Genomic DNA, 13540 nt, shown 5'->3' with positions numbered 1-13540 from the left:
CGGGGAGTCTTGCTTTTCCCTCTGCCTCTCCCCCTGCTCGTGCTCACACACACTCTCTCTCACAAATAAATAAATAAGACACTTTAAAAAAGAAAGAAATATTAGAGTGCACTTGTGATGAGCACCAGGTGTTGTATGGAAGTACTGAATAAGTATCTTTTATCCCTGAAACTAATGTTAGGTGGTTAGGCGTGACAGAGAAGGTCCAGAGCAGATGCAGGCCACAGCCTGGGAGCCACCCCAGAGGATTAACAGCCACACGTTCAAAGCCAGTTCTAAGGCCTAACAGAATAGGAAAGGCTGCAAGGGGCCTTCCAGGAGCTGAGCATGAGCATGAAAGGTGCAACTACACTGTATGTGAACTAATTGGAATTTAAATACAATCTTTAAAAAAAAATTAGTAATTTTGGTGAAAAAAAAGTCAAGAAAGATATATTCTAAGTGTGTTAAAGCTCTTCAGCCAAAAACCACTGGAAACACACCTATAGATAAATAAAATTGGGATTTATCACCCATTGCAATGAGGAAGAATAGACACATTGGGAAACATGAATGTTACAAACAGATCCTTTTATAGGATCTGGACTAGGGTTGAATGACTTGGGGAAAGTGTAAGATAGTGAGGGCTTGCTTTTACTCTGTGGGTGTCAGAAGGCAAGGGCAGTTCTATAATTGGGAATCTCAATACACAAATCTTTTTTTTTTTTAAAGATTTTATTTATTTACTTGACAGAGATCACAAGTAGGCAGAGAGGCAGGCAGAGAGAGAAGAGGAAGCAGGCTCCCTGCTGAGCAGAGAGCCCGATGTGGGGCTCAATCCCAGGACCCCGAGATCATGACCCGAGCCGAAGTCAGAGGCTTTAACCCACTGAGCCACCCAGGCGCCCCTCAATACACAAATCTTATCCATAGGGAGACAAGACTAGCACGAGGGTTAAACTAATTGTTAAGAAGTAGCAGTCAGGGACGCCTGGGTGGTTCAGTGGGTTAAGCAGCTGCCTTCGGCTCAGGTCATGATCCCAGCGTCCTGGGATCGAGTCCCACATCGGGCTCCTTGCTCAGCAGGGAGCCTGCTTCTCCCTCTGCCTCTGCCTGCCATTCTGTCTGCCTGTGCTCGCTCTCCCCCCCCCCGATAAATAAATAAAATCTTAAAAAAAAAAAAAAAAAAAGAAGTAGCAGTCATGCGGTGCCTGGGTGGCTCAGTGGGTTAAAGCCTCTGCCTTTGGCTCAGGTCATGATCTCAGGGTCCTGGGACTGAGCCTTGAATTGGGCTCTCTGCTTAGCAGGAAGCCTGCTTCCCCCTCTCTCTCTGTCTGCTTGTGATCTCTCTCTCTGTCAAATAAATAAATAAAATCTTAAAAAAAAAAAAAAGTAGCAGTCACTCATTTTAGCTAAGGAGGAAAGGGTAGCTTGATATTCTGAGGGAGGCACAGTGATCTTGTTGCTATCTGTGCTACAATAACATATGAAGTGTCCTTGTTTTGTCTAATGTTATCATGGTCTCAGAGTAAACATGTAACCAGTTGAGTATTGGTATTCTGTGAGATCATTTATGTTCAATAACGTGGTTCAGCTGTGAGTTACAGGTCAGCCCTTTTTTCTCACGTTTTTATATGGAATAAATATATAACAATTTATTAATTATGTATATTTTTTGTATCCCTTGTCTAAATATTTCCAGTCCATCACCTGAAAACCCAGATATGTAATGTGATCATGAAATGCCTTCACTGTGATAGACTTTCGGTCCCATAAAAGTTGTAAGTCTACACATATTTTTTATTTTGTCATTTTGGTATACAGAGAGAATATATTTTATTTTATTATTTAGTTAATTTTAAGTAGGCTCCATGTCCAACATGGAGCCCAAGATGGGGCTTGAATCCACGAACCTGAGATCAAGACCTGAACGCCCAACCAACTGAGCCACCCAGGTGCCCCAAGATAGAATACATTTTAAATTATATGCTGTGTCTTCATTTAGAGTTTTAAAATATTTAGATGTAATAGGTGCGCCTCTATACGTTTGTCCCAGCCTCTATAGATGTGCATGGTGGGCATATGATTTTCACTCAACACATGCTACTTTTGCATCAGAATTCACCACCCAGGCTTACAAACAAACAGATTCAGAGAGTAAGGGATATTCAAGATACCTCCAGAGTTCAAGCCCTTCTCCCATCCCTGTTGCCAATACTCTGGGTCAAGCCACCCTAATTTCTTACTTGGTGTGGTGGAATTTGTATTCTGTCAATTTCGCTAAGCCAGAACTATGATTCCCAGAATTCCCTTTCTTGTGTAGCTTTGTGCGAGAATTTGCCACAGAGGAAGATTTAGGCAGGATTTGGCAGAAGAGAGACTGTAGTCATGCCTAGTCTTGGAAGGCTGATATAGGGTCAGATGCTGCTGTAGCTCATGCTTGTTTTCCCTGATCTGCTATCTCCCCTTATCCGTGTAAGGCAGTAGCCAGACCCACAACTCCTCCAGCAACCCCCAGTTCTCTGTCTTCTGCTTCTCCAACTACAAGCTGAAGTGTGTGTATCGATGAAGGGCATCAGCTTCTATTGCTACTCCTCAAAACTGGAGGCTTGGAGGTGCGGAAAGACCAAAAAGAGATCTAATTTGTCCTTGATGGTTCCAGTTCACCTTCAGAGGCCCAGTTTGACCTTGACATCCACCACTTCATGTCCATCTTTCAGAATACCCATGTCTTGGATCTGCCTTGTTGACTCCTAGCCCAGCACCAGATACACAAGCAGCAGCCTGTGTCATCTGTTTAACCAGCCCTCGTAATTATATCAAGTTAAATACCTATAACAAACCCCTCATTTTATACTGATCCTAATGGTTCTGCTTCTCTGATAGAACCTCGACTGATACACCTGGCCTTTTGCAATTGACTCCTGGGCAGTCAGATTAATCCTGCTAGAACCATGTCACTCTAGTCAAATCCTTCCAGAAGCTTCCCACCTCACTCTAAGAAAATGCCAGTCTTTTTTTTTTTTTTTTTTTTTTTAGGGTTTTTATTTGACAGGAAGAGTAAGAGTACAAGCTGGGGAGCCGCAGAGGGAGAGGGACAAGCAGGCCCCCTGCTGAGCAAGGAGCCTGGTGTAGGACTCAATCCCTAGGACCCTGGGATCATGATCTGAGCCAAAGGCAGACGCTTCACCAACTGAGCCACCCAGGCACTCCATAAATGCCAGTCTTTATTCTCACTGTCCTGGACTCAGTTTGGGTTTCTTCCAGCAGTCCCTATCCTTGCCTCGTCTCCAGACATTACCGGATGCCTCAACATCGTGGGGAGGAGGCAAATGCTAGCTAGTCCTTGGCATGAATTCAATGAAGCCTGCTGTAGTGGGAAGCACAGAAGCTTTGGCACTCATGTCTGACCCAAGTGGACCCATGAAGGCTCTGCTTGCCCAGAAACAGCCCAGTGGAACGAATTCACACGATTCCCAAATGCAGACTGTTAAGACTCTGTTGGTGACCATGAGACCAGAGAGTGAAAAATTGCTGAGAGAGAAATTCCTCACGCCTCATCCTTCTTATGGACTATTCTGAGACACGGTGGCTCTGTGTGACCTCTTTGAAGTGATCCCATGTGACTGAGCAACTGGCTTTGATTTTTGTGGGACTCTGGCCAGCGAAGTAATGCACTAACTTGTATCTTTCCTTCCTTCTCTGTTTCACTTCTCTTTTTCCCTAGCTGTGGGGATCGCAACTCCCGAGAAAGCATTATCATCCACTCTTAGATTTGGGCTCTGTTTTCTAGGGAACAGATACTGATATTTAGTTCCAGAAGAGGTCCTAGAAAATAGACCTTCAGGGTATGATTCTGTGGTAGTTTTTCTCATGTATGTGAAGGCAATAGACATCTCATTTTTGGTAGCAAATGGAGTGATAACCTTGCCCTTTGGTTGGCAACAATGATGAAAGCTTTCTCTTGTGTTGAAGGGAAGACTAAAAAAACAAAAACAAAACAAAACACCCCAAAACCAAAATAAAAACCCACAAAAAAAACACATCCAGGATCAGGTAGGTTGTAAGTGGCACAGTTGCAAAGGATTCTATTTTTTTTTAAGGTTTTATTTATTTGACAGAGAGAGAGAAAGACAGCCAGAGAGGGAACACAAGCAGGGGGAGTGGGAGAGGGAGAAGCAGGCTTCCGGTTTGGGGCTCCAGCCCAGGATCACAACCTGAGCCTAAGGCAAATGCTCAATGACTGAGCCCCCCAGGAGTCCCCGAAAGGACTCTGAATTTGTAACTTAAGTAGGTCTCCTACATCAGAGTCAAAGTCCTGACAGGGAAAGAATAGGACCCTGAGACCTGGGATAGAGACATTAGGGCAGACAAACCTAAGAATCTTTATCTCTCAAATTCTCCTGAGTTTCCTGGGGAAGGGGGTAGAGAAGCCCCCGCCCTCTTGCCAAGGAAGAACAATTTCCTCAGACTGTGCATAATCTTACATGAAGCAGATGCCTCTTTTTTTTTTTTTTAAGATTTTATTTATTTATTTGACAGAGATCACAGGTGGGCAGAGAGGCAAGCAAAGAGAGAGGAGGAAGCAGGCTCCCTGCTGAGCAGAGATCCCGATGCGGGGCTCAATCCCAGGACCCTGGGATCATGACCTGAGCCGAAGGCAGAGGCTTTAACCCACTGAGCCACCCAGGCGCCCCAAGCAGATGCCTCTTAAGATGACACTTATTCTCCTCAAGACCTGCTCCCATCACCTCCTCAAATAACCGGGGTCAGTTTTCGGCAAATCCTGAGTGGGGAAATTTAAGTCCTGAACTGGAAAAATAAGCTACATATCAAAGGAATCAAAAAATACATAGTTTGGGGCACCTGGGTGGCTCAGTGGTTTAAACCTCTGCCTTCGGCTCAGGTCATGATCCCAGGGTCCTGGGATCGAGCCCCACACCGGGCTCTCTGCTCTGCAGGGAGCCTGCTTCCTCCTCTCTCTCTGCTTGCCTCTCTGCCTACTTGTGATCTCTGTCAGATAAATTAAAAAAAAAAATACATAGTTAATATATATGGGAGAGTTAATATATATGGGAGAGATCTTGGGGGTTTTAGACATGGTTGTGAGGGGGCAGATATGGCAGAACGTAAGACTGGCTAATAGGGATCTCATCATCGTGGACCACTGTCCCATAGTTCAGGCTTCAAAATTATTTTTTTTCAAGATTTTATATTTGAGGGGTGCATGGGTGGCTCAGTGGGTTGAAGCCTCTGCCTTCGGCTCGGGCCCAGGGAGGGTCCTGGGATCGACCCCAAGTCGAGAATCTCTGCTCAGTGGGGAGCCTGCTTCATCTCTCTCTGCCTCTCTGCCTACTTGTGATCTCTGTCTGTGAAATAAATAAATAAATAAATCTTAAAAAAAAAAAAAGATTTTATTTTTGAGTAATCTCTACACCCAATGTGGGGCTCAAAACCGGAAAACCGAGACAAAAAGTTCATGTTCCACTGACTGAGCCAGACAGTCACCCCACAGTCTTCAATATTCTTGCAAGGATAGCTAGATCTCAGGGGTACCTGGGTGGCTCAGTTGGTTAAGCATCTGCCTTCAGCTCAGGTCGTGATCCTGGGGTCCCGGAATTGAACCCTACATGGGGCTCCCTGCCCAGCGAGGAGTCTGCTTTTCCCTCTGCCCCAAACCCCACTTGTGCTCTCTCTCCTTCTCTCTCTCAAATAAATAAATAGAATCTTTAAACAACAACAACAACAACAAAAGGGATAACTAGATCTTGCTGCTGGTAGATAGTTTCCAAAGATGGTCACCATCAATTCCTTCCCTTCCTCTATATATGTGCCACTCTTCACAGCAAGAGACGGAGTCTGTTTTCCTCTTCTCCATGAATCTGGACTGGTCTTGTGATTTGCCTTAACTAACAGAATATGGTAGAAGGACACCGTTCCAGTTCCAGACCTAAACTTCATGAAGACTGGCAGCTTCCATTTCCTCCCTCTTGGAAGCCAGCCATCATGTAAGACCCGCACTGAGACCTTCTTACTGTGAGGAAGTACAATTTAGCCATGTTGAGACACCATATTACAAGATGATTGGGGAAACTGTGTGGCACAGTCAGTTAATCATCCACATCCAATTCTTGGTTTCAGCTCAGGTCATGATCTCAAGGTCATGAGATCAAGCCTCACACTGGGCTCCATGCTCAGCATGGAGTCTATTTGGGATTCTCTCTCCTTCTCCCTCTGCCCCTGCTCCCTCTGCACCTTCTCTCTCATTCTCTCTCTCTCAAATACATAAATCTTTCTCAAAAAGAGATGACTGGGGGGCACCTGGGTGGCTCAGTGGGTTAACCTCTGTCTTCAGCTCAGGCCATGATCTCAGGGTCCTGGGATCAAGCCCCGAATCTGGCTCTCTGCTCAGCAGGGAGAGTGCCTCCTCCTCTCTCTCTATCTGCTTCTCTGCCTACTTGTGACCTCTGTCTGTCAAATAAATAAATAAAATCTTTTTTTTTTTTTTTTTTAAAGAGGGATGACTGACCAGTCCACAGGGGTTCCATCTATCCCAGCTGAAGTGCTCTGTATGTAAGTGAAAAGGACATCTTGGACATTTCTTCTGCTAAAAACACCTGTAAATACCACACAAATCATATGGACACCCAACTAAGCCTAGCCCAGATTGCAGAATTGTGAGAAATAATAAATTGTTTGATTATTTGTTTGATTAAATAATTGTTGTTTGAAGCCTTTAACTTTTTTTTGGAGGGGGGAAGGAAGGTTGTTACTCAGCAATAAATAATTGAAATATGGTCTTAATACTTTGCAAGGATGGTTCTTTAAAGCAGGATGGTGGCCTACAATAAATCAGGTCAAGATCCTAGAATTTCCATGGTAGAGTATTTAAGAAGGGGTCAGAAAGTTCGAGGAGGTGGAAATGTAAGATCCAAGAACTCAGCACCTGATTATGTTCTCTAAGAGGGCCCAGAGGATACTCTCTTTACCAAAGCAATGAGGGGTTCACTGAGAAATGGACCTCAGCATCTCTGAGTAGCTTAGTGGTGTTTGTCTTTGGTAGGCTGAGATGAAAAGTAAAAGATGTGGCCATGGAACTGGCGTTCCCAATATGAACAGTAATGTTTGGATTCCAGAATGGCAGAGGTGGCATCCAAGGCCAGGTGACTATGATTACTGTCATGGGTAGCAAGGCCAAAGTGACAATAAGGTGCCTTGCTCTGCAGGGATCTATGGCATTGGAAAGAGAAGAATATTCACGATTTTCAAAAGATTATTAAAGACATGGAGTCTGACCTGACACAGAAACTAACAGACACAAAATACCAACATCGCTTTCTGGTTAGAGTGGGGACTAACAGAGGCCAGGTAATAGATGGAGTTTAGCCTAAATCCAATGGATTACATGATCCTGCAGAGACAATGTGGCTGGAGGCTGTCCAGCCAGATGGTCATATGTCCCATATTGTGGATGTCAACTAAGTTCTGAACTTAGCAACTCTATTACTTTGCAAAAGATCAATTTAAAAATGGCCATGGTGGCAAAGACGGACGCTATGAATGGATCCCGAAACTTGGGCTCCCTCTCACCAAAGTTAATCCAGCAACTGCTAAGAAATAACTCAGCAGGGAACTGTAGGCTGCAGTTAACATAGGTCAGGGAGAATGGCCAGCCACCTAGTGGCAGGTCACTTACACCAGCCCCCTTTCACTTTGGAGAAGGCAGTGATTCATCCTTGTTAGAACTGCTGTGTACTCCAAACATGGATTGCATTTCTTACTCATTGTGCTTCTGCAAGCATTACTATCCAAAGGCTTAAGGAATTCTCAATCTATTACCAGAACCAGAGGACCCATTTTATGATAAAGGATGTGTGCCAATGGCCTCATGCACATGGCCTGTGCCAGTCTTACCATACACCCATCACCCGGAAGCAGTCAGCCTGAGAAAAGATGCAATCGAATGACTTCATTTCCACAAGCTTAAATATGCTCTGCAGAGTGAAGATTATAAACAATAGATGATATTTTGCAGGACTGTTGTGGGACAGGAAAGAGATCATGTTCATAAGGTATTTTACATAGGCCCTGCTATGCAGAAAGTGCTCGATACATGGGTAGGCATTATTATGAACTGAATTGTGAAAGGCTTCTGCATCCCAAGAGGAACTGAAGCCCAACGGGGTCTTGGATCCCACTGTAGTACGATCTGCTTTGAATACTCTTAGCTATTCAGAAAGTCCCTGGCTTCAATTACATGTTTCTGCCTGTGGATATTGCAGAGATGCCGTCACTGAGCAAACAGAGCTGGAGGAAAAGGAAAAAGAAAACCGAGGATGAGGCCAGGAAATGGAAACCTGGACTGGGATTGGTTGGTTGCCTGGGGGAGGAGGCAGTCCAAATGTGATTATAAAAAGCCAGCCTTCAGCTGGAGAGCTGTTGCCTCACTGCTGTTCCCATCTAACGTCGGGCTCTGGGAAAGGAAGATTCACCTTCTTCCCCCTCCAAGGTAAACCCAGAAGCTAGGAAGTGTGAATATCCAGCTGCCAAACTCTACCAGGCTCCCTGCCTGTGAGCCTCATGCCCGAAGAGCCAGGACACCCATTCCTCAGGGAGGCTATGCCCCTGGGTCCCTTGCAGTGCCATGGGCTAGGACTGGTCCCAGGAGATGGGTTGGGGGCTTTTAGGGGGTTGGGGTACAACACCCTAAGAGGCATGAGACTTAGGTCATAGGTACCAACTCAGCAATCTGTGGCCTTAATTAACCCTGGCACTTCACTTCTTTGGATTTAGTTGGTCATCTGTAAAATGGAGACCAAGCTACCTTACCTGCCCAAAGGACTGGACGATTTCTGAAACCCCTTTTAATGTAGGATCTAAGGTGACAGTGAGTTCATCTTTGAGGATAGATGAAGTTACCTGGAGTGGTTGTTAAAAGTATGGGTTTGGGCATCAGTCAACTGTGAGTTTAAATCCAACTGCCACTTCCTAGCTGGGCAGTCTTAGGAATATTACTTAACCTCTCCCAGTTTCAGCTTCCTTATCTATAACACGTGGTTGAAAACAATGGTACCTGCCCCATGGGGTTGTTATGGGTATAAATGACCTTGTGCCATAAAGTGCTAAGTCCTCAATATATGCGAGGTTATTCGTTTTTAATTGAAGGAAAATTCATTGAGCTGACAAAGATCACATTAGAGGTAAGCGTGGGGGGGCATATGTATTTTCCTATTCTGTGCTATAATGTTTGAATTCTGACAGTCTTGAACGTGTGTCTAGGCTGTACAGTTTGTTGTGTTGTTGCCACCAGGAGATTAAAAGCCCGTGGCTCCTTAGGAGGGTCCTGGGCTCAATCCAAAGCAAATCGCTGCTTTTTATGGATTCGCCCCAATAGGACGGGGAAACCACCGAGCAGGTCCAAAAGGGCTCTGGAGACCATCTGTTTCCTCTCCCCCTTCTCCCGGCCAGTGACAAAGACTGAGCGCGGCGCCATCATGCGGCAAGAGGCGGTATCGCTCTTCCTGTGCTACCTGCTGCTCTGCGCGTGCTGCAGGGTGGAGGCAGGTAAGGGTCCCCGCACCTGGGAGGGCTGTGGGATAAAGAAGCCCACAGAGTTTCAGAGTCCCGGCAGAGAGTCTCAGGATCCTTGATTCCCAGACGAGAAGGGCCATTGCGATGGCCAGCTCCGGGTCGCTGCAGCCAGGGTCCCAGATTCGAATCCCCACCTGTCAATTCCTCCGTTCCACCGAAAGGTATCTCGGTGCCAGTTCTACGCCAGGCACGGCGCCTCGGGGGAGGTCTCTTCCTTTAAGGGAGGCTCCCCGAAATGGAAGGATGGGGGTGGTTTTGAGCATCCGGCACAGAGTAGGGAACCCTGCTCCCCACTCCACCTTGTTCCCTCCCGATAGGCAAACGACAACGGGAAAAGGAAGATTCGGAAGGCGGAGGCTCCGGGTTATGGGGCGCGCTAACCTGCATGGCTGTCGGAGGAGGTGGGTCCGGAGGGCGCAAAGCTCGGGAAGGTGGGGCGCACCCCTGCCGCGGGCGCTCTCTCATCACCTCTTCTTCCTCCAGGCCTCCTGGCGGCAGGGCTGCCCGCGCTGGGCTTCCTGAGCACCGGCATTGCCGCCAACTCGGTGGCCGCCTCCCTGATGAGCTGGTCGGCCCTGGCGAACCGGGGCGGTGTGCCCGCCGGGGGGCTGGTGGCCACGCTGCAGAGCCTCGGTGAGTGGGGCGCGGGGCCCTCCTGCAGGGATGCCAGAGCCCGGTAATTCTAGCAGTCGGGTGTTACTACAATATCCATCCTGCAATGGGGAAACTGAGGCACCGAGGGACTGAATAATTTACTTGAGTTCTCCCAGTGAATTAGCACCAGAGCCAGCATTCGAACCTCGTTTTATGCCTCGCTTTTAACCACGAAGGCCAGGTGCCTCACTGATGCTTTGGCCAAGTCACAACAAGCCTCAGTTTCCTCATCTGTTAATAGGGATGACCATCCTCAATATAACATTTTATGAATCTGCTCAATCAGGGAACCAGATTGGCAAAGAAAGGTGGTGGAGAGGGGTGCCTGGCTGGTTCAGTTGGTAGAGCATGTGACTTTTGATCTCTCGGTTGTGAGTTCAAGCCCCATGTTGAATGTAGAGATTATACTGAAAAAAAAATTTTTTTTTTAATTTTTAATTAAAAAAAAAATGCATTCGCTGCTCGCTCTTTCTTTTTCTTTCCCTCACTCACTCTCTGAGGCCTCCAAAATCCTAGAGAAAAGTTGCCCCTGGCAGACTCCCCTCTGCCTTCCAGAATCTTCCATCTGCTCTCAATTCTGGATGACAAAAGCTCAAAGAACCAGCCCAAAAGAGAACAGAGTCCTTCTCAGGAGGGGGCAGAAGAGAAGACACAGATCAGGCCACACCCCAGCAGTGGGAGGTGAAGGGTGTGGGCAAAGCTAGGAACAGCCCTGTGCTGCTCTAAGATGCTTGTACATGCCACAGGCTTGCCAGGAGGATGAAATCCCTTACTAGTGAACCCCCAGTCCCCACAGGGAGGTCTCCACTGAGGTGGCTGTTGTTAGCATTATTAATAACACAGTGTGCTCACTGCAGATGTGAAGAGAATGAGTTGTTATTTGTGTATTTTCCATCTCTGAAACATATCTCTGATTTGAGATGGCAAGTCAAGGGGGAACTAGGATTCACTTTGCGGAAGTCCTGTCCGGGCTCGGGGCCCCCTGTTTCTCGAACTGGAAATGAAGAAGTTGGACTTCACTAATGGTCTCCTGGCATTTGGATTCCCAGGTCTGGTGCCTGGGCCCCAAGTGACCTGGTGATGTTTGCTTCCCAGGGGCCAGTGGTGGCAGTGCCCTCATGGGCAAGATTGGTGCCTTTCTAGGCTACACCGTCCACAGATACCTGGAAAACAGCAAGGAGGAGGTGGAGGAAGAGGAGTAGCCTGCAGCATCAGGAACCCCCAAACTCCTTCCAGCTGTAGTCCAGAGCTTTCTCTGTCGCACTCCTCGGTGACAGAGTAAAATTCGATCAGAAAACGTTTTGCCGGGGCATCTGGGAGCCTCTGCCTTCTGCTCAGGTCATGATTTCAGGGTCCTGGGAATGAGTCCCACATCAGGCTCCTGCTTGGTGGGGAGCCTGCTTCTCCCCCTCCCTCTGCCATTCCCCTTATTTGTGTGCTCTCTCTTACTCTATGTCTCAAATAAATAAATAAAATCTTAAAAACAAATTTCGCCCTTCTGTGAGTCACTCTTGCTGTGAGAAGCCCAACAAGATCTGCCCCCGATTTGCCTTCTCCACACACCTTCCACCCCTTCTCCCCTGCAGCCAACCACAGCTTCCTGGAACGCAACCAGGTGGTTTTGTCTCTGGGCCTCAGCACGTGCTGTTCTCTCTGCCTCAAATGTCCTTCCGAAGCTCATAACCCAGCTGAGACAGCCTCTCCTCTGGGATTCCTTCCCAGCAGAGTCTTCTGCCACAGCGAGAGCACTCGGGCTCGATTTCACAGGGTGCCTGGGGAGGCAGAGCTCAGTCTGTTCTCAGTGGGAGAAGCTTCCAGCTACTTTTCTGATTAGGCAGAGATGGAGAAGCCTGATCTCCATTTTCTGAGGAAGCACAGAGCACTCTCCCTTAGATGGAGACTCAAAGGCCAGGGAACAGCAGGTTTTGGGGGCTCGGCTCGGCCCGGCCAGTTCTCTTTCCCTCCGAGAACTCTGGGGACCAAGTGGACAGTTGGCATCTGGAGCCTTTATACCCTCTGAATGGAAAGAAATGTCCATCCCAAACCTTTGGCGAGATTCAAAGTTAGCCAAGGCCTGTCCAGGTGAACCAGGGTGACTGAACCCAGGTTGGGGTCGGAGGTGGGGAGCCTAGAGTTCCCAGAAATCAAATGGCACTGAAGACAGGCCTGGTGCCAGCACCTCAGTGGGCATACCAGTCTCCAGACCAGACCAGCCTCCCTCTGCATCCCTGGGAAGTGGTCATGTGTGAACCACAAAAGCTGGTCACAAAAGGGCCACCACAGCTGTGTTCAGGCCTCCCCCGCCCTGCCTCACCCCACTTATAATCCAGAAATTCTTCTCTAGTTACTGATGTGTATGGGAGGATGGTCCCTCCTGCCTGCTCCTGTCCCCAGATCTGACGCCATCTCTGTAGCTGGCCATCATGTGCCTCAGCTGACTTGCCCCAGGCCCCAGAGAAACACTGCCTGAGGAAGAGGCGTGTAGGAGGGAGAGACACCACCTGCTCCTCACACACTCTCCAGGGCTTGTGTCCAAGAACAAAAGCCGGGCTGAGTCCCCTGACCTGATACTCACCATTTAGGGCCTCAGCAGAGTCCTGTCTTGGCTAGGGCCATCCACAGAGGGGCCGAGAGTGGACTTCTGCCTACAGAGGGAGGGGGAGTCTCAGGCATCACACTCTGCTCCTCAAGGCCTACATCCCAGTTTAGACAAGCTGGGTTTGTCATCCCAGAGACACAGTGTATATCCCTCAACACCTTCAGGGAGGGCATTGCCTCTAATTTGTCTAGGCCTAGCCTAGGCCTGGCATACAGTAGGTGCTCATATATGTGGGCAGAATTGAACCTGAGGCCAGTCTCCTTCCACGTACCTGTCCCTTCACCTCCCCCAGTATTCATGGGAAGGATGACCAGACCTCTTGTTCCTTCCTTCAGGGACCCTCGGTAACACCCACTGTCACTACCATGTAGGCCTGAGGATGGGGAAGCTCAACCCCCTTTAACACTACTGGTCCAAGGAAACCCAGTAAACCCAAGTAAATCCTTTCCTGGAGTAAAGAGGTCTTTAACCTCTTAGCGTTCTTCAGCATGGATGAGGCTGGGTTTTTCAAACAAGGCCGTGGAGCATAGTTTAGGAATTTCCTCTGGAGTCCTACAGACCTAATATCAGTTCTATCACTTCATGGGAGTCAGTTTCCTCCTTTGTAAGATGAAGGGATAAAGCAGAGAGGAAAAAGCCGAAGAACAACCCAGGACTGGATCATGTGACTTCACAGCCAGGGTTTACTTTCCAGAGCTCACAGACCCTGTTCTTCTC

The 13540-nt window shown here is 47.7% G+C and overlaps 1 protein-coding gene across 3 annotated transcripts; it reads left to right on the top strand.

Annotated features, from left to right (window-relative positions):
* Positions 1-8359: 8359 nt before the first annotated feature.
* On the top strand, positions 8360-11712 carry IFI6 (interferon alpha inducible protein 6). 3 transcript variants are annotated; one of them, XM_059137419.1, is made up of 5 exons: positions 8360-8488; positions 9374-9543; positions 9888-9971; positions 10054-10246; positions 11320-11712. In XM_059137419.1, exons 2-5 carry the CDS (start codon positions 9474-9476, stop codon positions 11504-11506), a joined length of 534 nt encoding a protein of 177 aa, XP_058993402.1. In that variant the 5' UTR covers positions 8360-8488; positions 9374-9473; the 3' UTR covers positions 11507-11712. The 3 variants fall into 3 exon arrangements, with proteins under 3 accessions (XP_058993402.1, XP_058993403.1, XP_058993404.1); XM_059137420.1 differs by having other exon boundaries at positions 8363-8488; positions 10054-10203; XM_059137421.1 differs by having other exon boundaries at positions 8389-8488; positions 9448-9543.
* The last annotated feature ends 1828 nt before the right edge of the window (positions 11713-13540 follow it).

Source organism: Mustela lutreola, chromosome 10, assembly GCF_030435805.1.
Source record: "Mustela lutreola isolate mMusLut2 chromosome 10, mMusLut2.pri, whole genome shotgun sequence".
NCBI classification, from domain to species: Eukaryota; Metazoa; Chordata; class Mammalia; order Carnivora; family Mustelidae; genus Mustela; species Mustela lutreola.
This window is presented reverse-complemented; position numbering and strand designations above follow the sequence as displayed.